The sequence below is a fragment of the Adiantum capillus-veneris genome, chromosome 25 (assembly GCF_014529385.1).
Source record: "Adiantum capillus-veneris isolate H3 chromosome 25, ASM1452938v2, whole genome shotgun sequence".
In the NCBI taxonomy this organism is placed as follows: Eukaryota; Viridiplantae; Streptophyta; class Polypodiopsida; order Polypodiales; family Pteridaceae; genus Adiantum; species Adiantum capillus-veneris.
The window spans coordinates 125,817,681-125,843,275 of record NC_140955.1 but is presented as its reverse complement, the minus strand read 5'-3'; the positions used below and the strand labels follow the sequence as shown (position 1 = coordinate 125,843,275).

General features: G+C 49.7%; 1 protein-coding gene across 3 annotated transcripts in view; it reads right to left on the bottom strand.

Moving 5' to 3' along the window:
- The window catches only part of LOC147425607 (mechanosensitive ion channel protein 1, mitochondrial-like), a 188,151-nt gene that overhangs the window by 86,470 nt on the left and 76,086 nt on the right, over window positions 1–25,595 (bottom strand). For all 3 annotated transcript variants that reach the window (XM_086499757.1, XM_086499759.1, XM_086499758.1), the window contains one exon: window positions 4,932–5,088. In XM_086499757.1, the coding sequence (XP_086355883.1) occupies window positions 4,932–5,088 (157 nt within the window). The remainder of the gene's footprint in view (window positions 1–4,931; window positions 5,089–25,595) is intronic.

The following is a 25,595-nucleotide window of genomic DNA, read 5'->3' as shown; positions in this document are numbered from 1 at the left end:
GCGCGACAAGCTCGTCCTTCGTCCAGCAAGGCAGCGCGAGAGGGTTTGACTCAGCCTGCTCGCCTTCGCCTCAGTCTCCTCCCCTCAGACATCTCGTCCTCGTCAGCCTGCTCGCCACATAATGCTCGCCCTCCTCGGGCTGCTCGCCACAGTCTGCTCGCCTTGGTCCAGCTGCTCGCCCTCAGAGAGAGAGAGAGAGAGAGAGAGAGAGAGAGAGAGAGAGAGAGAGAGAGAGAGAGAGAGAGAGAGAGAGAGAGAGAGAAAGAGATGAAATGAAATGAAATGATATATTAACGTCTTCAAAAGGCCAAAATGACCTATGAGACCATCAGATACAAAGTGGTGAGTCTACTACAATGTCTGAAGTACAAGTACAAAAAGTAAAAATGAAAACTGAAAATGAAGTGTGAAATGTGAAATGTGAAATGTAAAAATGTAGAATAGGCCCTCAATGACAATCTGGGTGTCATGCTAGAATGCCTCTGATCCTTTGCTGGAGTCTCCGCCAATGGAGTGTGCTCCTGTGTCTCGGTCGTGGTCGTCTCGATCTCCCTAGCTCAGTCACCCTATCAATGAGGGTGCCTCTGGTATGAATGCGGGTACAACCCTGTGCTGGTGGTTGGTCTCCTGGCTCCCTCGATCCAAAGAAGTCTGTGATCTGTCTCTGTGACTGTCGTACTCCATGTCTTCTCAACAAACTATCTCTATGTCGGTGTACCTCAAGTAGATATAAGCCAAGGCATCTCTGATCTTGGTACCTCATGAATCTAGCTAGGGGTCCAAAACCCTCCCTCAATAGCAATGGAAGCGCCCTCGTATCTCATAATACACAGTGCAGTGGCATATGTACTGTAGCTCTGTCTCTGGCTCTCTACCGCATAGTTGGCATATCCTAGACTCCGGTGGTATCCCTCTGAATCTACCCGTCTCAATCTCCAGCTGGTGTGAGGATGTGCGAATCTGACCAATAGCACATCGTAGACCATGAGACAAATGAGTGTCCATGTAGCTCGGACGAGTCACAAACCCATCTCGCGAAAGTTCGAGAAGATGCTCTTTGTAGAAAGCCATCTTCGTGCCCAACTCCTGCATCGGCTCTACACATGTCCTCCTGGTGTCCAACTGTATAAGATCCTGACGAATGAGTCTAGTGATCTCCGTCCGAGTGACTGGCAGGGAGGATGCATCCAGGGAATACTGAAAAGGAGGCAATCTATCCATGCTGAGACCATGCCTCTGAAAGCATAAGGTCATCTGCGCATACCAACATGATGCGTCTCCCTGCATCGCTAACTATCTAGAGGACTCAAGAGCCAATCTAGTATATCTGCCTCTATGTGTATCCCATAGACTGTGCATAAAGGACAGTGATCTGGTAAGAGCCTCAATCTCTATAGGAGGGGCGGATACCTCCGCTCGAATAATCGCATGTGGTACGGAGGCCTTGGCTCTAATCATCCGGGATATCATAAATACCAAGGGTCTTTCCATGTTCCTCCAACTGTCATGATTCACAGATGGTCCCCAAACCTGGACCCCATAGAGCATAGCTAAAGCAACCAAAGTATCAAAGAGCCATAGCTTTGTTCGTGGTTCTTGAAACTGAACCTGCGAACACATCCTCTCTAGCCCTCCCAAGGCCGCATAGGCTCTGGATAGTCTAGTCTCTACTGCTCTCCTCAGAGTAAACCTCGGTCCCGTGAATACCACCCCCAGATATGTATATTCATCTGCGTACTCCACAGTGTCCTGACCGTATACGAGTGTAGGTGCCGATCTCTTGACCCACTGTGATGTGGTGTTAAACACCATAACCTTGGTTTTACCAAGGTTCACAGACAGTCCACTATCCTCTGCAAAGTTGTGCAATGCACCCAACTATCTCTGCATGCCTTCTGGCGACTCTGATATTAACACAATATCATCAGCATATAATAATAAAGGGATCCATGTCCTTGCTAGCTGAGCGCCTCTGTCACCCTCTCTGTCAATGTAGTCTGAGACCTCATCTACATACATACCAAAAAGTGTAGGGGACAAAGGACACCCCTGTTTCACTCCAATAGTGGAATGAACAATGTCAGAAATCCCCTCAAGGGTGCATACCTGGCCAGTCACTGAGCCGTATAAAGCCATGATCCACCATATGATCTCTGTGGGTACTCCCAATTGCAGTAACCTGTGCATCAATCTGGCCCTCGGCACTGTGTCAAATGCTTTGCGGAAGTCCACAAAGCAACAATACATCCGTCTCCCATGTGCCCGACCCTCCTCAATAATGGCTCTGAGTGTAAGAATATGGTCCAAAGAGGAGAAACCCCTCCTGAATCCAGCCTAGACTGTTGCTCCTATGCCCTCACTTTCTGCCCATTTACTTAGTTGCTATTCAAGAATGGATGCATACAACCGTGCCAATGTGTGCCCTATCATAATAGTTCGGTAGTTCCCTGGCACTGTGGGGTTCTCTGCCTTGAAGAGAGGTACAATTGTAGATAACCTCCAAGACTCGGGTAGTCCCTCACACATGACACGGTTAAACAACCGCACAAGAACCTCTGACAGTAAATCTCTAGCATGTATCAAGTGCTCTACCACCAAACCATCATGATCATATGCTTGCCTAGTCCTCATCCTGTTAATGGCGTTCTTCACCATCTCAGTGGTAAAGAAGGTACTAGTGGCTGGACATGGCTCTAGAGGGTCTGGTAATGGTGGTTGCCCAGGTACTGTATATGATGATGCTGCATACTAACCCGAAATCTCGGGAGAAGTAATCACTGGAGGAGGTGAGTGCTCATGGAAGAGACGACAGGCCTCACCTGAATCTCGACTCAAAAAGAGCTGATACAAATCATGTTCCATCTGGGCTAAGAAGGCCCGTTTCTTCTGTCGCACTAAACGCCGAAGAGAAATCCGAGACTGACTATATGTAATGACTCCAAGTATAAGCTCGCTCTGAATCTGAACTCTCATCTCTCTGCACTCCTCATCATACCAACTATTCTGAGGCATGTTCCCAGAACGTCTTCTCTGATCTGGTTGAGTGTGTGGGTATGCCTCTGCTACTGCCCCATGCAAGATCTCCGTCAATAAAGTGGTGATCTCCTCCACGGTATATACAAGCTCGGCTGCCCACATCCGTCTGTAAATCTCTTCCACATAAACTGAGTCTGTCTCTGGTGTAAAAGTATATCGTGTGTGTGCAATCCTCCGTGGTGTCTGAGAGGCATTATACTCGAAAGAGACTGAAAAAGTCAGGAGAGCATGGTCCACTGCTACTCCAACAGGCCTAGAACCCACACTGAGATCCTGAATATTAGAGATGAAGCTCGGTGAAGTCATGACATAGTCCACTGTACTGGCTCCATGTCTGTGTGGAAAGCATGTGAATCCCCCAGACGAAGGAAAAATCTCTAGACCATTAAGTATGGCTAGACCATGCGTAGTAGTCATCTCCATGAGATATCTCCCATACTCTGTGTGCTCTCTATCCTGTGAGTGTCTGTCGAGCCCCATCCCCGATATATCCATCTCTCTAAGCATCTCCTCCGAGGTATCATAAAATACCGTTTGGGAGTTGGCCGTCCTGGCATTAAAGTCTCCCAAGAGAATGATATCTCCATCTCTAGAGAACTCCCATATGTCATCATCTAGTATAGAGAAAGGGGATTGCCCTGTAGGTGAGGTATAGACTGATGTGCTAGGGGGAAAGTAACATATAGCAATGTATAAGAATCTGCCTGTCTCAGCTCTGAGTCTCACCCACATGTATCTCGCCTGGTCATCTCTCCGGACAATCTGTAATAGCGGCTGCAACTCCTCTTTGAATAAGACTGCTACCCCTCCAAAACCTCGACTCCCATGCTGGGATCTAGCGTCTTGCCGACAAGCAGTCTCCCATAAATAACCAGTCACATTTGGCATCAACTGTCCAGATTTCTGATGTGTCTCTGAGTAAAAGACAATGTCTCTATCTCTAAAGCTATCCTCAAAAGCACCCACATCCAGCCTATATGATCCATTACAATTCCATGCCGCCATCCGGACTGTTGTCCCATATGTCTCGCACCGTCATGTTGTGCGTCTTTCCAAAACCACTACTTTCCCTCGTCTATAAAAGGCAATTTTCCCCTTCTCCCTTGCTGCCTTGATCTCTGGCATCAACTCTTGCATATGTGCTATTTGTGCTAAAGTAAGGTCATCCCCCATAAATATTCCAGTTTTCTTAAGTGCTGGTCTCTTCTTCAGGAATTCCTTCCTTGTGTCCAAAGTCGGGAAACGCAAAATAAGTGCTCTCTCTTTGACGTTTCCCTTCCCATCCACTCCCTTCTTTCCTACTCTCCAAGCACCTGTGTGCATAGGTTCCGGGATGCCCATGCGCTGCAAGAGTTCCTTCACTTCGTCTTCTACATTTTCGGTGTCTTTGATACCAGTAATACGCACATGGAGGGCTCTAGTCCCCCTCTTCTGTTCCTCCTCAATGGTCATATTGATGATGGTAGAAGTCTGTGCGGCTTGTGGCATCCGGTCCTTCCCTTTCTTTGCACCTTCAATCCATTTTTCTGCTTCGTCAACTTTCTCCTGTGTTTTACAAAGGCGCTCCGCCCATGAGGAAGACTCTTTCGAGTTTTGTTCTTCCCCTTCGCGCAGAGTTTTCACCTGCTCCTTAATATCTTCGAGCTCCTTTAACATCGAGGGCTGATTTTCCCCCTCTGTTTTGGGCATAATTTTGCAAGCTGCAAGTTCCCCTTTAAGCTCTTCAATCACTGCATCTTTTTCCTTCATGCACTTTTCCACATTGGTTTGCCGAGAGAGAGAGAGAGAGAGAGAGAGAGAGAGAGAGAGAGAGAGAGAGAGAGAGAGAGTCGTGTAATCCATGTATGCTTGTGCCAATGCATCCTGTCCCTAGTATGAGAGAGAATGTGGGTTACCGCATCTGTTTTGTTCTGAGAAATACACCTTTCTAGTACAAGGTTTTTCCATTTGAACAAGAACCAAGTGACAGCGATTATAAATCCAATTGACCGCACTCTCTCAAGAATGGGAAGACCAAACTTTAACTTGAACAAAGGTCCAACAATATACAGCCTGCAATTGCATTCATTTCATTCTATTAGCCCATAAGAAACTGCTCTGAACTCCAAGAAGAAAGTGAAAATTCATTCTTCAGCAACGACAAGCTTTAAAACATTTAAAGAGGTCTGGTTCAAAGTAAAAAATCATCAAGTTGCTTTGCATTTTAGACCACTGTCCTTAGCAAGGTCCTGGCCTTTCTAAGGACACTCCCATGCTGTCTTTAGAGACCCAATCTGAAGCAAGTTGATTTTGGCATGGCTTTTTGTGATGCTAATCATGATGGTATTTGGACTACTGTGGATAGATTCAGCAAACCGGATCATCTTAGACAAATGAAGAAGACAATAAAGGCTGATCATTTGGCAAAGCTTTTTGTCTCGCACCACTTGTGCAGATCAGCTTGGAAGCATAGATTATGGAGTGACTCCCCAGAAATTGTACTCTTTGAACTATCAATAGAAAAAGAAGTACCAAAAGGAGTGCCAGACTTTGGGGCCATTGCATTTGGAAGTGGAACTCTACTACATGTCTGGATTTTGGTCAACCTAATCCACCATTATCAGAGTATCAGTAGTTTCTTGCCTTGGTGCAATTATGGGGTCCCCTACATAAATCACCCTCTCGACTCCACTTAGGAAAGGAATTATCATTAATGCAAAGAAGCCATCGTTATGCAGAGGCACCACACTAATGCAAAATAACATAAGGGCTGTGATTGTTGACTGCTAGGTTTGTGATTGTCGATTGCTAGGTCTTCTGTATTCTCTTCCCCTGGGCTAGACAACAACTCATCCTGACTTAAAAATTTCTCTCTCAGTTATTCTCCATGATAATATACCTAAAGCAATTGTAATGACTTTGGGGTCTTGTCGGCCATTTTGTTCAGGTTCAATTTTCTAAGGTCTTCTTGTCTTTGTGTCCCAAATACATGAGAAATATTACTAATTCTTACCAGGACAACATTTTGATTATCCCAGCAAAGCTTCAATGCTTGCAAGCCAACCTTTACTTAGCCACAAACGCCAAATGAGAAGTATCATAACATCTTTTTTTCCCAAGAAAAAGCTCCTTCCATTAGTTAATAAAACTGCCCACAGGGCTACAAACCACATCTACAAGAGAGGGCTACGTCAGAAAAATGGGGATTCGGAGCTGCCTTGAAGTCTCTCAAACTAACCCCTGAGTGTATGAATCGGCTCCAGGCAAAAGTCACGAACAGTCTCTGCCGCTGGGCCAGGGCGAGCCTCGAAGATGCGAAAGCAGCGGGCCCACCAAATGAACCAGTGCCAGGCCACAGGATGAGCTCCCAACACCACACTCTGTCACTGCACCACTAGGGGATGAGCTTTGTGGCAAGCTGAAGTGTAGGTCGACCCCCCTAAATCACAATCATCGTGCTGATGGAGGCCATTCTAAAGTGGAGTGTAGAGCCCGTGAGTGTGGACCAAGCTGCAACACCCCAAGTGTATTGTCAAGGGCTGGCATCAGCCGAAGAACCCGAATCCAAACCTGCCGTGCCATGGGGCAGTCCCACAAATAGTGATGTTGGCTCTCCAAAGGATGGCCACAGGCTGCACAGGCTGTCGAGAAGCCGCTGTGTACCAACTCCCAACTGCTGTAGCCCTATGAGCAACCAGCCACTGAAACATGGTAGCTCTCCTACGTCTGCCTGCTGTCCCACAACCGCTCCTAGAAGCCTGATAACAACTCAGCTGCGAGGCCCTCCTCCTCCTAGTGAAGTGATGCTGCTAGGCGAACCTCGTTCCATGCGGCTCAATATGTGTCGCCCAACGAATTGTGTACTGGAAAAAAGGAATCCCTAGGTGATTGGCTGAAGAGAAACGATCCCGCCAAAACCACTCTCCCAGGTCCCACTGCACTCGTGACAAAGGACAACTCTCCCAAGCCCACAGCCACTATTTTCCTGACTCAAGATCTCCTAGGTCAAGATCTATGAAACAAGTCCTTCCACAAATGCCCACAACTCGGATCTTGTGAAAACAGCACTCTGCAACATGTGGTGTCTTTACTGAAACTCTGTGAAGGCGACCCTCTCCCTGCACCTCAAAGAACATGTGTGGTACTGACTCAAAGCAGGCACCAATTGCAATGGGGACCTCCAACTGTGTGAAGGCCCCCGTCCATCTCGGAGCCGATGCCTCAAGAGGGGTATGCCACCCCATTGCTATAGCCTCTGTAATATCCTGACACATGCTCTACACCACCCTCATGCCTTGTAACTGTATGCTCTGAACCTCCTCGAAAAAGACTCAAAACTGAAGCCTCGCTGAGTGCGCGCTAGACCCTTTGCCATGGGACCCCAAGAAACATGAGGCCTGCTTCCAACCAAATGGCCTCTCTGTGTGCTAACCATGGGGTTCCAAACAAGAGGCCATGAGAGTGGACCGGTGCTGCTCCAAGCCACTCCTCAGTTGCTCCCAGGACCTAAGCAGACGCCCAGCAAAGCGGTCCTCCCAGCTCCTACTCAGGCCGACCCAACGAATTCTCTGTAAAAATCCACCTCATGGACGGGCTCCAAGGACCGCCCGTATGAGGGAACTCCAACACGAATCCGATGTAGCAACAACTCCTTCCAGGGCTCCTCTCTTGGAAGAAGTCCTCTGATCACAAGCTTCCCAAAGAGGGCTCTGCTCTGCTGTGCTAGGTCAATGATCTCTAGCCCTCCCTGAGAACATAGTAAGGTGATGACCTGCCAGGACCCTTTAGCCCTGGTTGACTGGGTGTCGCACCCTAACCTCAAAAAATTCCTGATCAGCCTCTCAAGCTGGCCAATATAGGAGCTCGAAAAGATCCAACAAGACATGATGTACCACATAGTAGCCAAAAGCACGTGGTTGGCCACTACCTCTCTACCAACCAAAGAGAGCCGTGTTGAACTCCAATGAAGCAACTTCCTCCTAATGGATAGGAGGACAGGGGTGACAGCCCAGATATCCTACAGAAGTCCTTGGGGGGATCCACCTGAAGCCCTCGCCCAGTGACCAATCCGGCATAGGAGCACTACCAACCCAGAAAGCCACAGTCTTTTTCCAGTTGATCAGTGCCCTTAATGCACAGCAAAACATCTCAAGAGCCAGCTCACACCTGTGCAGATTGGCCTAATGGCCATCCAAGTACATGCATGAGTCGTCAGCAAACTCAACGTCAAGCAACTCATCTCCTCTAATAGGGAGCTCTAAATCACACAAACCAACCTCCTGTGAAGTCAGAAATCTGCTTATTGCCTCAGCATGTAAGAGAAAAAGGAAAGGGGCAAGAGGACAACCCTGTCTAACAAAACGCATGAGCATGAAGCGTTCCCCTCTTCCCCTTGCCAAGAGCAGCTGGCTGTGCGCACATCTGTAGAGAGTCGATACTCCTCTAATCCAAGCATCTGAGAAGCCCATCATGCGCAGAGTGCCCTCCAAGAAGTCCCTGTCAACTTCTATCATATGCCCTCAAAATCAAGAAGGAGAATCACAAGGTCGTCTCCTTGGAGACGTGCAAGGGCTGAAGCCTCCCAAAAGGTGAAGATATTGTCAAGGATACTGCGCTCCTTGACAAAACCTGTCTGGGTCCCATGTATAATGCTCTCAAATAGCAGATGAATTCTCAAACTCGGACCCCTAGCTAAGATTTTGTAGGCTAAGTTGAGAATTGTGATGGGACGCCATTGTCGAATCTCATCCGAGGCACCACCCTCCTTGGAGATAAGGTAAATCAAACCCTCGCTCATGCTGCCAGTGTACAGGATGTGCTGGTAAGCACTACAAAAATCTTGACCAAGCAGCTCCCAGTACTCCAAGAAAAAACTAGGAGTCAAACCATCCTCCCCTAGATAGCTGCCCCTGGGGAGTGCCCTGGGGGCCTCATGAAGCTCCTCCACCCGGAGAGGCATCTCAAGTCTCTGACGCATCTCCTCAATAACTAGGCAAGGCATCTATGCCCAAACCTGTTCTTTGCATGCATCCTGACTCTCTGATTGAGGCTCAACTGAAAGAAGCTCTCAATAAAAGTCAATAGTAACTGCACGCATATCCTAAGGCTCTGTGGCTACTAACCCATCATATCTCCTCAATTGGCAAACATTGGTGCGCGCATGGCAAGGACCCACAGTCTCAAAGAACTCACCAATAACTATGTCTCCCACCTGGGTCCACTGAGAGGCCTGACGATGGAAAGCAAACTCATAGCGTCGCTCCTCAATGGTAATCAGCTCCTGTCGAGCCTACGGCATCTGCTCCTCCATCCAAGGATTGTCGGGATTGCGTTCCTGCATCCGCTGTAGGGAAGCAATGCCTCGTTGAAGCCGTTTCTCCTCCTTCTTGGTTGTAGCCAAACGAGTTGCAGACTCCTCGAGGAAGAAACGACTAAGCTCAGCAAGTCCAGTGGCCACTCTACTAGCAGTAACCACTCTACGAGCTGGGGTGCCCTGTGTGCTCGAGCTCTCTATCCAAAGCGCCACCATCTGCTCTCTGAGCTCTGTATCCAGTAAAATCCTCTCAGGGATGCGCAATAAGGTACTCTCACTTCCCTGCCTGTCTACTAAAGTAAGAATCACAGGCACATAATCTGAAAAACTGGTCCTTGCCAAAATGCCTACAGATCCTCCCCTGTCACAGATGTGGTCGCTGGCATAGAATTGATCTATCCAAGATAGATTCACACCCCCTACTCTGTGGTCAGAATGAGAGAAAGAGAGACTGTCAGGGGGCCCCACAAAGCCTGCATACTGCCAAATATTTGAATCCTCAAGGTCATAAATAAGGGCTCCCAAGCTGCCAACTTATCTCCATGCACAGTAGCATGGCTGCCTCCAATCCTATCCGAGGGATCCTCCAGCATGTTGAAGTCCCCCCAATACACCACTGCTCGGCATGGGGCAAAGACTTCACAATGTGTGACCAAAACTCAACCCATGCACTCGCATGGTTAGGCGCATAAACGTTCAGGAAGCCCCTGAGGGTACCGTGAACCTGCATAGTAATCCACTGCGCCCTACCTGGCACAATGATACCTTTGCCCACTATGGCCTGCTGCCAAGAGTCCGCAATAGTCATTGTAGCAGGGCTACAGTCACTTCAGAGGACAGGCAGTTGGACAGTTAGCTACAGTTGGTCTGGTTCACACTGGACGGACCCTTTGGGCTGGGAGTGACACGTGGTAGGGTACCTATAGTGGTCTAGTGGACATCGTGGCCAGGTCACCACCACCACTCAGTTCGGAGATAGACTTAGCTGGCTGGGAATTTATGGGCCGTTGGTGGCTCTTATGGTTGTACATATGAGTAGTCGTGTTTTGGGGGGCAGTTCTATCTTATCTGGCACGTAGTCGTCTAGAGGAGGTCTTACACAGAGCACTGCTTCACCATCCCTGCACATCTGAGCCTCGACACCCCATTTGTACCTGTGAGTCCTGGGCTGGAGCGGAGTGTGCTGCCACGCCAGAGTCTGTACATGGTTCTTTGAGCTAGTCGAGTCCACATGTTCTGGTCCACTGTTGTGTCTCTGTTGTTATCCATTGTTTCTGTGTTGTTATCCGTTGTTTCTGTGTTTCATTCTGTATGAGAGAGTTTTCATTTGTTTGAGTGAGATTGTCACGCTCATTGCACTGAGGGGCACCCACACTGTAGAGAGCACGACGCATTATCCGCGCTACAGGTGCTCTCATTTTGGCGATCACGGTGGGACCTCAACTGAAGTCTCACTCTGTTGAGTAGCTGGTTTCTTCGCTTCGCTTGTGCAGTCTAAGTCTCTCGCCTTGCTAGTCTGGTCCCCTCTCGCCCTGGTCCAGCTTGCCCTCGTCTCTGGTCTAGACCCCCTCGACCTTGGTCTAGCTGGTCTAGTCACTTGTCTGGTCTAGACCCTCGTCTAGTCCTCCTCGTCCCTGGTCCAGCTGGTCTAGACACTCGTCTGGTCTAGTAGAGTCTAGGCCAGTCTTCAGCCAGTTCAAGGTTTTCTTGCCCAAAGCTTGGTTGGTTTGGAGGTCACAGTATGACACATACAAGGAGGTCAGTTGAGCGTCAAAGCCCACTACTGAGCCCTCTGAAGTACTATCACAGAAGACGACCTTTGACACCTTGTAGAAATCCTTCAACCTCATCACCTATACCTCCACATATCACATCACCCATTCCTTCATCAGGTTCCCCATCTTCGCGATCACCTTCTCCAGAAAAGCTCTCTCCTATTCTTCTACAACAAGCTATTGTGCAATAGACTCAGCAAGGAATCATGGAGCCACTAGCTAGTGTTTTGGCCAAGGTGAACATCAAGTTCCCTACATTCAAAGGGCTGTCTTCAGAGGATGCTGACGACCATGCAAGAAGATTTGTATCTCTCTGTAGGGGACGTGGGCTGAACAGAGAAGATGCTTACTTGGTACTATTTCCATCCACCCTGGATGGCCTAGCAGATAAATGGTACAGCCAATTTGCAGAGAACCATTTTGCAACTTGGGCAGCCTTAAGACGACAGTTCTATGCAGCTTTCAGGCCAGGTGACTACCAGGAGAAGGTGTTGGATGAGTTGGCCAACATGGTGCTCAAACCTGAGGAGACTTTTGCGGAGCTTATGACGAAAACTAAGTCGCTGGTGGCCAAGCTTCCCCAACAACCCGGTGAATTCATGGTTAAAAAGTGGGTGGAGAAGGCGCTTCCCAAAACTTCTCAGCAAAAACTCCGAGAGAGTCTCCGACCCGATGCCACTCTCCACGAGTTCATCGCAGCTGCTACTAGAATAGAGGGAGCTAGGAAGCTCTTCAACAACTCTCCTCAAATAGATACTCCCTCTGTGTTCTCGGAAGGTAGTCCTACTGATCCTTTAACTTCTTTACGTAGGGAACTGGAAGCCCTAAAGCTACAACGAGCTCTTCAAGAGGAGAGGTCCTTCTCTCTTAGACAAGAGAAGCCTACACATAATGAGGCATTGGAATAGATTAAGCGCGAGTTAGAAGAGCTCAAGTGTCAGCAAGAGACTAAGGCTATGGTTTGGTGTAGCTCATGCCGCTCTCCAAGGCACCCACCACAGGAATGCCCCCTTCGGTTTTACTCCCACTTCTGTGAAAAAGCTGGACATGAGGATAAGGATTGTTACTACCTCAAGGGATTGCGTCAAATACAACAAAATCTTGGTCCTTCTCTCAAACAAGGGCTAGCACCTGCATCCAACATGGTCTCACCCTACGGCCATCAAAACCAGTTGCCTCCTCTGCTGACAACACCCCCTATGCAGCAAGGTATGCACAACAACTTTGCACCCCACAGTTTTTATCATGCCAGTACTCCCTCAGTTCCCCAAAGTTTCTACACCTCGGCCTCAACTTCCATGCAGCAACCACCTCGTCCCCCGTTTCGTCCTTCCAATCGGCCCATACTCTGCTACAGATGCGGAGAATATGGGCATTATCAGAGCAAGTGTCCTTTACCCGAGGGGTCCCCTCCTTGTCGTCATTGCCCTGATTCGAAGGATCACTACAGTAAAGATTGTCCCAAGCAAAGGGCAGCCACGTCTTCAGGCTCGACTCAGAACCAGCCCGAATTCACCTTTCTGAAGATAAATTTGATTACTGTGAACACCGTGCCTCAACCTTCACCTGCTACTCATGTGGTTAAGCCTCTGCAAGTGGAGAAGCCTGCTGGTGTCCTTACTCTGGCACAAAGAGCAGCTCTTGGTCTCAGTCTACCCACAGGTCCACCTCGCCGGTCTCCACTTCCTCACTCTGGTCTACCTGACCCATAGGACAAGTCCTTCCCAATTGCTCAGAGCAAACCAACTTCCTTGTTATCTGACATTGATGGAGCCTTCTTAGAAGCAGTGGCTGACTTGGAACAGATTAAGGTCACAAAAGGAGCCCAGTTCGAAGGCGCCAAGCCCACAACAGAAGCCATCTTGAAAAATACTTTTCAGCAGGTGTCACTATACGACATGCTAAGGCTTGATGCAACACTTAGAAGTGACACCCTGTTAGTCATTCAGTCTCTGTACCCGGGGGCTGGGCCTAGTGGCGGGCACCTCCCTGTACAGCCCTCAGAGTCCTATTTGATTTCCTATCCATCTGCTCCCCTCACCGATTATAAAAGTCCTCGCCTCACTGTATCTATTCTTGGGCACCAGCTATCCGGCGTCATCGTTGATGGAGGATCTGGAATCAATTTGATGCTCGAATTCACTATGATGGCCTTAGGTCTAAAGCCTACCCAACCTGCTCCTTTCACTGTTACATTGGCTGATCAGAGAACAGTCTACCCAGTGGGCATAGTCGACAAGGTGCCTCTGAAGGTACAAGATTTCACTTTTAACTTGGATTTTGTGGTAGTTAATCTTCCCCTGGTAGAGGGAGGTTATCCCTTGCTGATTGGTAGGCCATGGTTGCGACATACGAAAGCACTTCACGACTGGGGAACCGACGCCATGTGGATACATACTCCTGGCTCTCCAATGCAACAAATTCGTCTCGAAGGAGGTATGGATCCGGTCGTTCAGCATAGCTCTTTGTCAGTAGAGTCCAGCCCTGACTTGGAGCAGCCGGTCCCTCCCGATGGGTCCGATGAAGACTTACTGCAGTGGTTAGAAGCCACCTCTTCGATGCAATGCTATGTAGTCTCTCTTCAACCAACAGATTCACCCTATCCCCCTGATCCTACGTCTGAAGCTACACCTGAGACCAAGAATCCCAGTCAGCCAAGTGAGCCAGAACCAAGTGGACCAGTCTCAAGTGAGTCAGAACCAAGTGGACCAGTCTCTGGTGCCCATCCTTCAGAGGGTCCCTTGATGGAAACCGTCGGCCTGGGTGAGCCTATAACCCACCATAGAAGGGGAAAAAAGTCTCCCTTGCAAGAGTTGGCCAACACCCCAGCTCCCTCCTTAGCCTCTACTCAATCTGACTCTCCACCCATGCCGGAGCACTTTGAGGTATCTGAGGATTTACCATTTGCAGAGCTTCCATCAGGTTGGTTGCAGGAAGAGTATACTGATTTCAACATTGATCAGACGCCAGCTCATAATGTCCAAAGGCTAACAGAGGCGGCACAATCTTCTCCACCTGACGCATCCTCGACCACTGCACCGCCTGACCCAGTCAGAGAGGTCAACCTAGGAGGCCCTGACAGCCATCAGCCCATCTTATTAGCCACTTGGTTATGGGATCACCCCGCTCTACTCGACCTGGTAATCTCTTTCGTGCGCTCTTTCAAAGATGTGTTTGCCTGGTCTTACCACGATTTAGAAGGAATCCCAGCAGAGCTAGGAGTCCACACAATTCCTCTGGTTGAGGGGGCTAAGCCGGTCAGAGGACGTGCTTACAAACTGAATCCCAAGTATGCAAAAGCAGTCAAAATCGAGTTAGAAAAAATGCAAGAAGCAGGTATTATTGTACCAGTAGAGCACTCAGAATGGTTGTCTCCTATGGTTATTGCCCCAAAGAAGCAGTCCAACAAAATTCGAGTTTGTGTCGACTATCGGGCTCTGAATAAGGTCACAATCCCGGATGGATTTCCGACACCTTTTACTGAGAGAGTCCTCGAAGATGTCGCTGGCCATGTACTGTATAGTTTTATGGACGGGTTCAGCGGCTACAATCAGTTAGGAATACATCCTGACGACCAAATCAAAACAGCTTTTGTGACTCCCTGGGGTATTTTCATCTACACTAGAATGTCTTTTGGGCTTAAAAATGCACCGCCTTCTTTCAATCGCATAGTATATCTCATCTTTTGTCCTCTGCTTACTGATCACCTTCGCATATTCATGGATGACTTTTCCACCTTCTCGGGTGCTCAATGTTCGACCCCAGTAGAAAATCTAAAGGAGCATCTTGCTCAGCTCTCTGCAGTCTTCCTCAGGTGCAGAGAGGCACGTTTGAAGCTCAATCCGAACAAATGTCATTTTTTGGTCACAGAGGGCACACTGTTGGGCCATGTGGTGTCTGCTCAAGGTTTGGCACCGGACACAGAGAAGATAGTGGCTATCTTGAAGTTACCTCCTCCCATAAATCCCAAAGGTGTTCAGAGCTTTGTGGGCCACACCGGCTATCATCGCAGGTTTATACGTATGTATGCACAGGTGGCTCAACCATTGACCCGGCTCACCAGTGCTGCTGTTCCCTTCCAGTGGTCAACACCTGAGGCCGAAGCATTTGCATACCTCAAAAAACGTCTCACTGAAGCGCCTATTCTAGTTGCCCCGGATTGGGCCCTACCTTTTCATGTGCATACAGATGCCAGTCTGCTGGCTGTGGGTGCTGTGCTGACTCAGCCTAGCAAAGAGTTCAACTTGGATCGCCCTGTACATTATGCAAGTCGCCTGCTCACCAAAGCAGAGCGAAACTATAGCACCACAGAGAGGGAAGGATTGGCTATAGTGTATGCTCTACACAAATTTCGTCACTATTTGCTAGGGGTCCACTTCACATTTATCACTGATCACCATGCCTTGCGCTATCTGCTTAATAAGCCATAGGTTGCATGTCGAGTATGGAGATAGCTCCTCCTATTCCAGGAGTTTGATTTTGAAGTGGTACTCCGTCCTGGTAAGCATCATGTAATGGCTGACCACCTCTCTCGCATTTACACAGGCGAAGAAGCTACTGGGATTGCGGATGACTTTCCAGATAGCAGTCTTTTTAAAATAGATACAACACCGGAATGGTACGGCGAGGTCCTACATTTTCTATCTACTCGGCTGCACCCAGAGAAGGCATCCCCACTGCAAAAGAGGAGATTGCTGTTGAAGTCCAGGCCTTTCACTCTGATCGGGGGCCAGCTCTACAAAGCGGGACCAGATGGTGTTCTGAAGCGTTGTGTCTCGCCTCATGAGGTGGAGGATATTCTGGAGGATGCCCACAATGGTCCCACTGGTGGCCATTACCCTGGTCACATCACTGCTCAGAAGATTCTACAGAGTGGTCTGTGGTGGCCCTACATTTTTAAAGATGCAATAGCATATTCTAAGGTTTGTGATGTGTGCCAGAGATGTGGGCCGAAGCCGAGTAAGCAATCCAACCGTCCTTTGCAGGTCTCGATGGCGTGGCTACCTTTTGAGAGATGGGGTTTGGACTTTGTGGGACCAATATATCCCCCGGCTCAACCAGGTAATCGCAAATATCTACTAGTGGCTACAGACTATGCAACAAAGTGGGCAGAGGTACTAGCGACAGTAGATTGCACCGGCAATACAGTGGCCAAATTTTTATATGAAAATATTTTATGCAGATTTGGATGTCCCTTAGAGATCACCAGTGATAGAGGCAGTCATTTTGTCAATGACATGATCTCAAATTTGCTAGCCAATTACAAGATTTTTCATCGCAAGTCGTGCTCTTATTACCCTAGAGCCAATGGACAGGCCGAGAGCACCAACAAGGTTCTGATCGCTCTACTGAGGAAAGCATGTCATCTCCATCCAGCATCGTGGGCTCAGGCTGTGCACGGCACTCTTTGGGCATACCGCACATCTTTCAAAGCAACAACGAATCAAACGCCTTTTCAACTCGCTTTCGGTTTGGAAGCCATAGCTCCATTTGAGTTCAACTCCGGTTCCCCTAGGGTGGGCAGTCTGCGTGCAAGTTGGGGCATGGAATCTGCCTCTATCTCCCGTCTCACCTTATTGGATGAAAGCCGCCTTTTAGCTTCTCGTGCTCTGCAAGCGGAACAACTTCGTCGCAAAGCGTGGCATGATCGCCACCTCAGAAAGCCAAAAATAACGCAAGGCACATTGGTGCTACTCTATCAGGCAAAATATTTGAAAAAAGCAAAGAAGCTGGTTCCAGCTTGACAAGGGCCCTTTAGAGTACAGGAGGTTTTGCCACAGGGGGCTGTCCAGTTAGTCACTTTGGAAGGCGTTCCTTTGCCACTGGTAAATGGCTCCAGAATCAAGTGCTATTACTCCTCTGAGTAAAGGGTCTGCAACTATCCCGCCATCTGTAGGTTCTATGTCCCATCTCTCTTCTCCCCACTATCTTTCCATCAGAACGGGTGTTTTGTTACTGTCTCAGTTCTGCTCTCCTCACGACTAGCTTTCCACCAGAATGGATGCTCTGTTACTGTCTCAATTTCTGCTATGTCTTGTTATTTGCGGATAAGTATTAAGGTCCTTCCAGTCAAGCTTCTCGTCGGAGTGGTTTTGTTCAATTTGACAAGTGGAATCTGCTCGGGGACTCTTGCGGACTCTGCTTAGATGGCAATTGGGATAATGAACAAGGTGTAATCAAGGACTTGACTTGATGAGACTCCCAATGCCATACTGTCTAGGGGAAGAATATGGTAGAGTTTATGTCAAAGAACTTTGATTCCAATAGCAGAAAAAACCTTTGGTGCCATTAAACTTTCAGCTTTGCTGTAGAACCTTAATCTCCTAATGAGTCAAAATTACCCTCCCTTTTATCTGCTCGAGATTTGTAGCTGCTCAAAAATTAGCACTTTGTACCTTCTCTTTGCTTCTGCTATCACTTTTATCACTTTGTACCGAGTGTGATCGTTGCGCCCTACCTATCCCAACCCCAAACCCCTCGTCCCTAACCTCTCCGCAAACACACTCATCCCTACTCTATACCAGCCCCTCGCCCCTACCCTCCCTTACTTCCCTCGCCCTTACCTGCCCTCAACCCCCTAGCCCCTACCCACTATCTCCCCCTCGCCCCTATCCACTTATTCCCCCTCGCCCCTATCCACTATTTTCCCCCTCGCCCCTACCCACCCTCAACCCCCTCGCCCATACCCACTCTCTCCCCCCTCGCCCCTATCCACTATTTTCCCCCTCGCCCTTACCTACCCTCAACCCCCTCGCCCCTATCCACTATTTTCCCCCTCGCCCATACCCACTCTCTCCCCCTCGCCCCTACCCACCCTCAACCCCCTCGCCCCTATCCACTATTTTCCCCCTCGCCCTTACCTACCCTCAGCCCCCTCGCCCCTATCCACTATTTTCCCCCTCGCCCATACCCACTCTCTCCCCCCTCGCCCCTATCCACTATCTCCCCCTCGCCATTATCCACTTATTCCCCCTCGCCCTTACCTACCCTCAACCCCCTCGCCCTTATCCTCTAAATATCCCTCGACCCTACCTCCCTTACTCCCTCACCCCTATCCTATACGCATCCCCTCGCCCTTAACCTACCTAAACCCCTCGCCCAATTCCGCTTGCATCCATCGATTAGCAATCAGAACCCATCGTTTTCAATCCATCGCGTGCTTTAAAACAGCCATAGTTTTTTTTAACTCCACATCCGCTGCCTCCATCGCTTTGAAAGGACAAGCTATTCGTTTCTTGCGTATTCAAGCTTTTTCAGAGTTAGCACTCCACACTGCAGATTGACACAACCAGGAATTCTCTTTACAATGGCTGGAACAAGCAAGCAAGTAAGGAAAAAAAAGCTCTCTCTCCAGAGAGGCCAACTGAGACATCCCAAAGTTCTGCAGAGTTAGAGGATGTGGATACATCCAGCCATGGCCTCACTGATGTGTCCTCCACTGATCACAGTGATGAAAATTACAAGGAGTCCGAATCAAGCTCTGCTTCCGACTCCGAGTCTTCGAGCAACGAGGTAGAGGAAGAGGATGATGAAGAAGAAGCTGTAAAGAACCAAAAGAAGAGAAAAGCCATCATGCAGGTACTGGGTCATCCAATTCCTCGGCCTCCTTCTTCCAAGACCCAAACCAAGTTCACATTGAACTTCCATCTACAGCAGCCTCATCCGTCGCTTCGAGAAGTCCTATCAAAAGACCAGCTACACAAGCTAGGATTGTCAGCATTAGCAGACATCGATCTGCCTTCGGATATTCCCATGGATATGGTGCATGCACTCCTCAAGTCTTTTCCCCAAGTCAGAGGACACCCACTGAGTGCTACACGAATAGGTAACGCCTTGGGGATGACAACTTTTCCTGCAGTGAAACCGGCTACGCGCACCTATTCCCAACTTTGGAAAGCTGCGACAATCGAGGCATGCAAAGAACTACTCAGTACGAATCATGCTGGCTATGCAAGGAATAAACAGCTCTGGTCCATTTTCAAGTATTACTTTTTGGTCAGAGATCCTGAAGTCGGCAAGGGCAAGGGCAAGGCCAGATGTGACGTGCCTACTATATTCTCGCACTGCGAAGGCCTATACTGCCTCATCGACACCATCCCATGTGGCTTTCATCAAATTTTATTTACCTCTTTACAGTCTCGGGCTAAAAGATTCAGAGCTCAGGTGCAATCTGTGCAATCTAGCTTTCAATGCTTCGCAGCTCCGATGTTGGCCTGGGTGATTAATATACCTGTTAGTCCTATGGATGTGGATGCGGCGATGCAGCGTAAAAGCTCTAAGAAAAAAGGGAAAGATATTGAACAAACAAAGGATCTATCTGAAAAGCCAAAGAAAAAGAGGGCAAAGGTAGTGAAGGACACAGTAGCATCTTTAGTATCCCTGCCAGTCTCCGAAAGCCAACAGCTTCGAGTGAAGCAACCAGTTCGACGTTCCTCGCATACGGTCACTACTGATTCGATGGTAAGTTCAGGTGGTCCAGATCACACTATGCATGTCACAGCTGTGACTTCTACAGTGTGTGTTCCTCTCTCTACTGCTGCTATTTTTACACCTACCACAGTGACTAGCTCCCATGTCCCAGTGGCAATTGCTTCTTCTCCTATGCCTAGTCCTGCGGCAACCACTCCTACCATCTCTACTTCGACAGAGAGGCATGCGCCTAGTCCAGAGAGGCATGCTCCTAGTCCACAGCGAGCAGTGCCACTTGTCACACCAGTCCCACCAGCTGTACCACTCTCCAGCTCTCTTCACCCTGACACTATTAGAGGACATTCTACAGGATCGGACTCTACATCATTTTTTCGGCTATCGGAGGATATATTGCAGGAGTCTAGGCAAGCCATTGCCACCATTGAGCTGGGAGCAGAGCGTTTAGCAGCCACACACCAGCGTCACGCAGCTACTTACGCAGCTATGGAGGGAGCTCTGAAGGTTGCTGAAAGCGCCATCGCGGATAGGGATGCCACTATTTTCACACTCCAGCATGCCCTGAAATTAAAGTCTCAAGTGATTAGTGACCTTCAGAATCAACTCCAAGGATTTAGAGAATTGCTGTTACAGGAAAATAGGGCAACGCAGCCTACGATGATGGGTATGGGATATGGGTGGACTGGAGCAGGTACACCAGTGCAGCATGCAGCAACGGGTCCTTCTCAACAGTTTATGGGACTTTACTCATAGACTCCAGTTCCCGTTCAGTACTACAACCAACAACAACAGTATCCTCCTCCTCAGGGGTTTCAGTCTTCACCATTGCATCAGATGCAAAATATGACTTGTTGTGATGGAGTTGCTGGAGCACATCGGCATGGCTGTGTTACTCGATGTCCTCAGTACACTACAGGACAGGTGCTACCATCGGCTCAGCAGCAGGTGGCTGGTCATTTCTCAGGAAACACACTTACTGACAGGAGAGCTCGCATACAGCAAGGCCCCACAATCGATTTGATGGCCCCACCTCCAGAAGCTGATCCTTCGGATGCAGCAGTAGCCACCACTCTATCTCTTGGATGACAGATCCAGGAACTCACCATTGTGCATACTAGAAGTTTTCTTTCAAAGTTTCAGTCTTCCTCTCACCGAGACGGTGAGCGGTCTTGTGGCGGGCAACCTGTAGCAGGGCTACAGTCACTTCACAGGACAGGCAGTTGGACAGTTAGCTACAGTTGGTCTGGTTCACACTGGACGGACCCTTTGGGCTGGGAGTGACACGTGGTAGGGTACCTACGGTGGTCTAGTGGACATCGTGGCCAGGTCACCACCACCACTCAGTTCGGAGATAGACTTAGCTGGCTGGACATTTATGGGCCGTTGGTGGCTCTTATGGTTGTACATATGAGTAGTCGTGTTTTGGGGGGCAGTTCTATCTTATCTGGCACGTAGTCGTCTAGAGGAGGTCTTACACAGAGCACTGCTTCACCATCCCTGCACATCTGAGCCTCGACACCCCATTTGTACCTGTGAGTCCTGGGCTGGAGCGGAGTGTGCTGCCACGTCAGAGTCTGTACATGGTTCTTTGAGCTAGTCGAGTCCACATGTTCTGGTCCACTGTTGTGTCTCTGTTGTTATCCATTGTTTCTGTGTTGTTATCCGTTGTTTCTGTGTTTCATTCTGTATGAGAGAGTTTTCATTTGTTTGAGTGAGATTGTCACGCTCATTGCACTGAGGGGCACCCACACTGTAGAGAGCACGACGCATTATCCGCGCTACAGTCATACATACACCTCCCTGGATGCCTCTAGGCCCAAAAGCAATTGACCAAAAGCTCTCATAGCGACCACACAGAATCTCATCACAACGCCGAATGCGGCTCTCACAAAGATGATGCTTCTGGAGCATAAGTATATCAATCATACCACCCACTAGGCATCTCTGAATCTCCTTACGCAAGCGACCCCGCTGACGCTGAAACTACGATCCACTTAATCCCTGCACATTCCATGAGACAATCCTCAGATCAGTGAGAAAAACCAAATGTTGCAACAGCAACCAACCACGCTATCTTCAAGGCCGGCTTGGATGGGGAGTAATCCGCATCCGAGCGACCCCAAGATAGGCGTGATTGTAGTGATTGTCCAACCCAAGCCCAGGAAGAACGTGCACTCCATAGAGCTACCTCCTCTGTCTAGGAGTCCTCATGTACATATACATAGCAGGGTGTACTCTGTATGTCAACAAAAAAGTGTACCACAATGTGCCTACATCCTGCTCTATCTCGTGGAGTCACACAAACCTTGGCCAACGGCCACAGAGTCTATATCAATTCGTCACTCCCAACTATCTAGAGGACGCTCGGATGCGGATTACTCCCCATCCAAGCCAACCTCGAAGATAGCCCGTCTTGCTGTTGCGGCAACATCTGTTCTCTCTCGCTCCCCATGAGGATCGTCTCGTGGAACGTGCAGGGACTAGGTGGGCCCCAGTTTCAGCGCCAGCGGGCCCGATTGCCTCAGGAGCTTCAGCGTTGCCTTGTGGGAGGAGAGATTGATCTCCTTATGCTTCAAGAGCACCATTTGTCTGAGAGCCGCCTTCGGCAATGTGGTCAGATTTTGCGTGGACGTTATGATACCTTTTGGTCAGCTGCTTTTGGACCTGGAGGCATCCAGGGTGGGGTATGTATGACTATTGCGGACTCATTGCAGCAGGCCATTGTGGACAGAGGGATTATTGTGCCAGGCAGGGCTCAGTGGATTACTATGCAGCTTCAGGGTGGCCTTGTGGGCTTCCTGAATCTATGCGCCCAATGTGGCAAGTGCTCGTGCAGAGTTTTGGTCTCAAATAGTTGAGTCGCTGCCGCAGGCAGAACACTGGTGCATAGGAGGGGACTTCAACATATTGGAGGACCCTTCTGACAGGATTGGTGGCAGCCATGCTACAGTGCATGGAGTTGAGCTGGCAGCTTGGGAGAGGTTTTGTATGACTCTGAGGGTTTCGAATGTTTGGAAGCACTCTGGTTTTGTGAGGCCCCCAGACAGCCTTGCCTTCTCTCGGTCGGACAGTAGAGTGGGAGGAGTGAATCTATCGCGGATAGATCGCTTCTACACTAGTGATCACTTCAGTGACTTGGGGGGCTCAGTGGGCATCCTGGCAGGGACATCCTTCTCGGACCATGCACCAATGATCCTCACAGTGGCAGACAGGCAGAGGAGTGGGAGCACGATGCTTCGCATCCCAGAGCGGGTCTTGTTGGACTCAGCACTCAGAGAGAGGGTAGAGGCTCTCTGGACAGAGGGCATGGACAGCCAGGCTCTACCTGCAGACAGAGTGGCCTTAGGCCTAGCTCAGCTTAGCCACTTTTTTCTCCAAGAGTCTCTGGCTCGACGGGCTGCAGCGAGAGAGGAGGAGCAGCGTCTCAGACGAGGCATTGCTTCACTACAAAGGATGCAGGAGCAGCATCCAGACAGTCCATGGTTGGAGGACCAGTTAGAGCAGGCTGGACAGGAGCTTGCTTGCACAGAGGAGAGGCGCCATGAGTTTGCCTTTCACCGACAGGCATCTCACTGGACTCAGGTGGGTGACAGAGTGACGGGTGCTTTTTTTGAGACAGTGGGACCTCGGCACTCGCATGCCAAGGTCAATCAGTTGAGGAGACCCGATGGGTCAGTTGTTTGTGAGCCCGAGGATATACATGCAGTTGCTACTGACTTTTACCGTGAGCTACTGTCGGCTGAGCCCCAGTCAGAGAGACAGAATGCATGCAGGGAGCAGGTTTGGGCACAGATGCCTTGTCTTGTGACTGAGGAGATGCGCCAGAGGCTAGAGATACCTCTTCAGCTTGAGGAGCTGCACACGGCTCTTAGGGCCCTCCCTCGTGGTAGCTGTCCAGGTGAGGATGGGCTGACTCCCAGCTTCTTCTTGGAGTACTGGGACCTGCTTGGCCCAGATCTTTGTAGTGCCTTTCAGTACATTCTGCACACAGGAATGATGCCAGATAGCATGAGTGAGGGCCTGATTTACCTCATTCCACAGGAGGGTGGCTCCTTGGATGAGATTCGACAGTGGCGCCCCATCACAATCCTAAACTCAGCCTACAAAATTCTTGCCAAGGCTCTGAGTTTGAGGATTCAACCACTTTTGGAGAGCCTTATACATGGGACTCAGACAGGTTTTGTCAAGGAACGCAGTATCCTTGACAACATCTTCACCTTCTGGGAGGCTTCTCCCCTGGCACGACTTCGTGGGGAGGACCTTGTGATTCTTCTTCTCGATTTTGAGAAGGCATACCACAGAGTCGACTGGGACTTTCTAGAGGGCACGCTACGCAGGATGGGCTTCTCAGATGCTTGGATCAGAGGGATGTCAGCTCTGTACAGACAAGCTCACAGTCAGGTGCTTTTGGCAGGAGGTAGAGGTGAGAGCTTCATGCTCACACGATCGGTCAGACAGGGGTGTCCTCTTGCCCCCTTCCTCTTTCTGTTCTATGTGGAGGCGATGAGCAGATTTTTGGTGTCACAGCAGGTTGGTCTGAGGGGCTTAGCACTCCCTATACGGGGAGATGAGCTTCTGGACGCTAAGTTTGCCGACGACTCGGCCTTGTACTTAGAGGGCCAGGAGGCCAATTTACACAGATGTGAGCAGGCTTTGGAGACCTTCTGCTGTGCATCAGGCGCACTGATCAACTGGAGAAAGACAGTGGCTTTCTCGGTTGGCAGTGCTCCTGTGCCAGATTGGATGCCAGGAGAGGGTTTCAGGTCGATTCCTCCAGGGACTGCAGTTCGGTACTTGGGTTGTCAGGTTGGTTTGGACTAGTCCCCCGAGCAGCAGATTGCTCCTCTTCTCCTGTCCATCAGGAGAAAGCTATTACATTGGAGCTCATCACGACTTTCGCTGGCTGGTAGAGTAGTAGTTGCCAACCAGGTGTTGTTGGCGACTATGTGGTACATCACTTCTTGCTGGATCTTCTCGAGTTCTTGTATCAGCCACGTAGAGAGGCTGATCAGGAACTTCCTTTGGTCAGGTCGCGACACTCAGATTGCCCGAGCCAAGGTGGCTTGGTCGGTCATCACACTTCCCTGTTCTCAGGGAGGGCTTGGGATCATTGATCCAGCACAGCAGAGCAGAGCCCTTCTTGGGAAGTTCGTCGTCAGAGGACTTCTTCCAGGCGAGGAGCCCTGGAAGGAGTTCTTGTTGCAGAGGCTTCGTGCCAGGGTGCCTCAGTCAGGAGGCCCTTGGCAACCTTCGACCAGATGGATCTTTACAGAGCTGCGCCGAGTTGGTTTGAGCAGCAGACTGGAGGACCGATTTGCTGTGAGTTTGCTTCGATCTTGGGAGCTCTTACGGCGTGGACTAGAGCAGAGATAGCCGACGTGCACGGAGGAGCGCCTACGGCAGCCCTCGTCTGGAACCCCATGGTTAGCACTCAGAGAGGCCACTTGGTTGGGAGTCGGCCTCATGTTTCTTGGGGTCCCATGGCAGCTGGTCCAGCGCGCTCTCTAGGTGACTGGCTAGAGTTCACAGGTTTGTAAGAGGAGGTGCAGGCTGTCCAGCTACAGGGCATGAGAGGGGTGCAGAGCATGTGTCAGGACATCTCAGAGTCAGTTCCAGTTGAGTGGCTCACGCCTCTCGAGCCAGTAGCACCCCGATGGATGGGAGCCTTCACACGACTAGAGGTTCTCATTTCAGTCAAGGCTTGCTCAGAGACTGTCCAAGCCCTGTTCTTCGAGCTTCAGGGTGGGGGACGATTACAACGAGTTGCAGTAGAGGCCCCGCAGGTAGCAGAGTGCTGTTTCCAGAGGATCCGAGTTGTGGGTATCTGTGGGAGGACTTGCGTCATAGACCTTGACCCAGCAGCTCTTGAGACAGGACACTGAAGGCTATGGGCTTGGGAGTGTTGTCCACTGGCACGAGTACAGTGGGATCCTGGTGAGTGGCTATGGAGGGACCCCGTCTCTTCTGCAGACCGCCCAGGAGTCCCCTTCTTTCAGTACACTGTTCGGCTTGGACGTCATATACTTGCAGCACAGAGAGAGGCCCGCCCCGCTGCAGCACGTCAT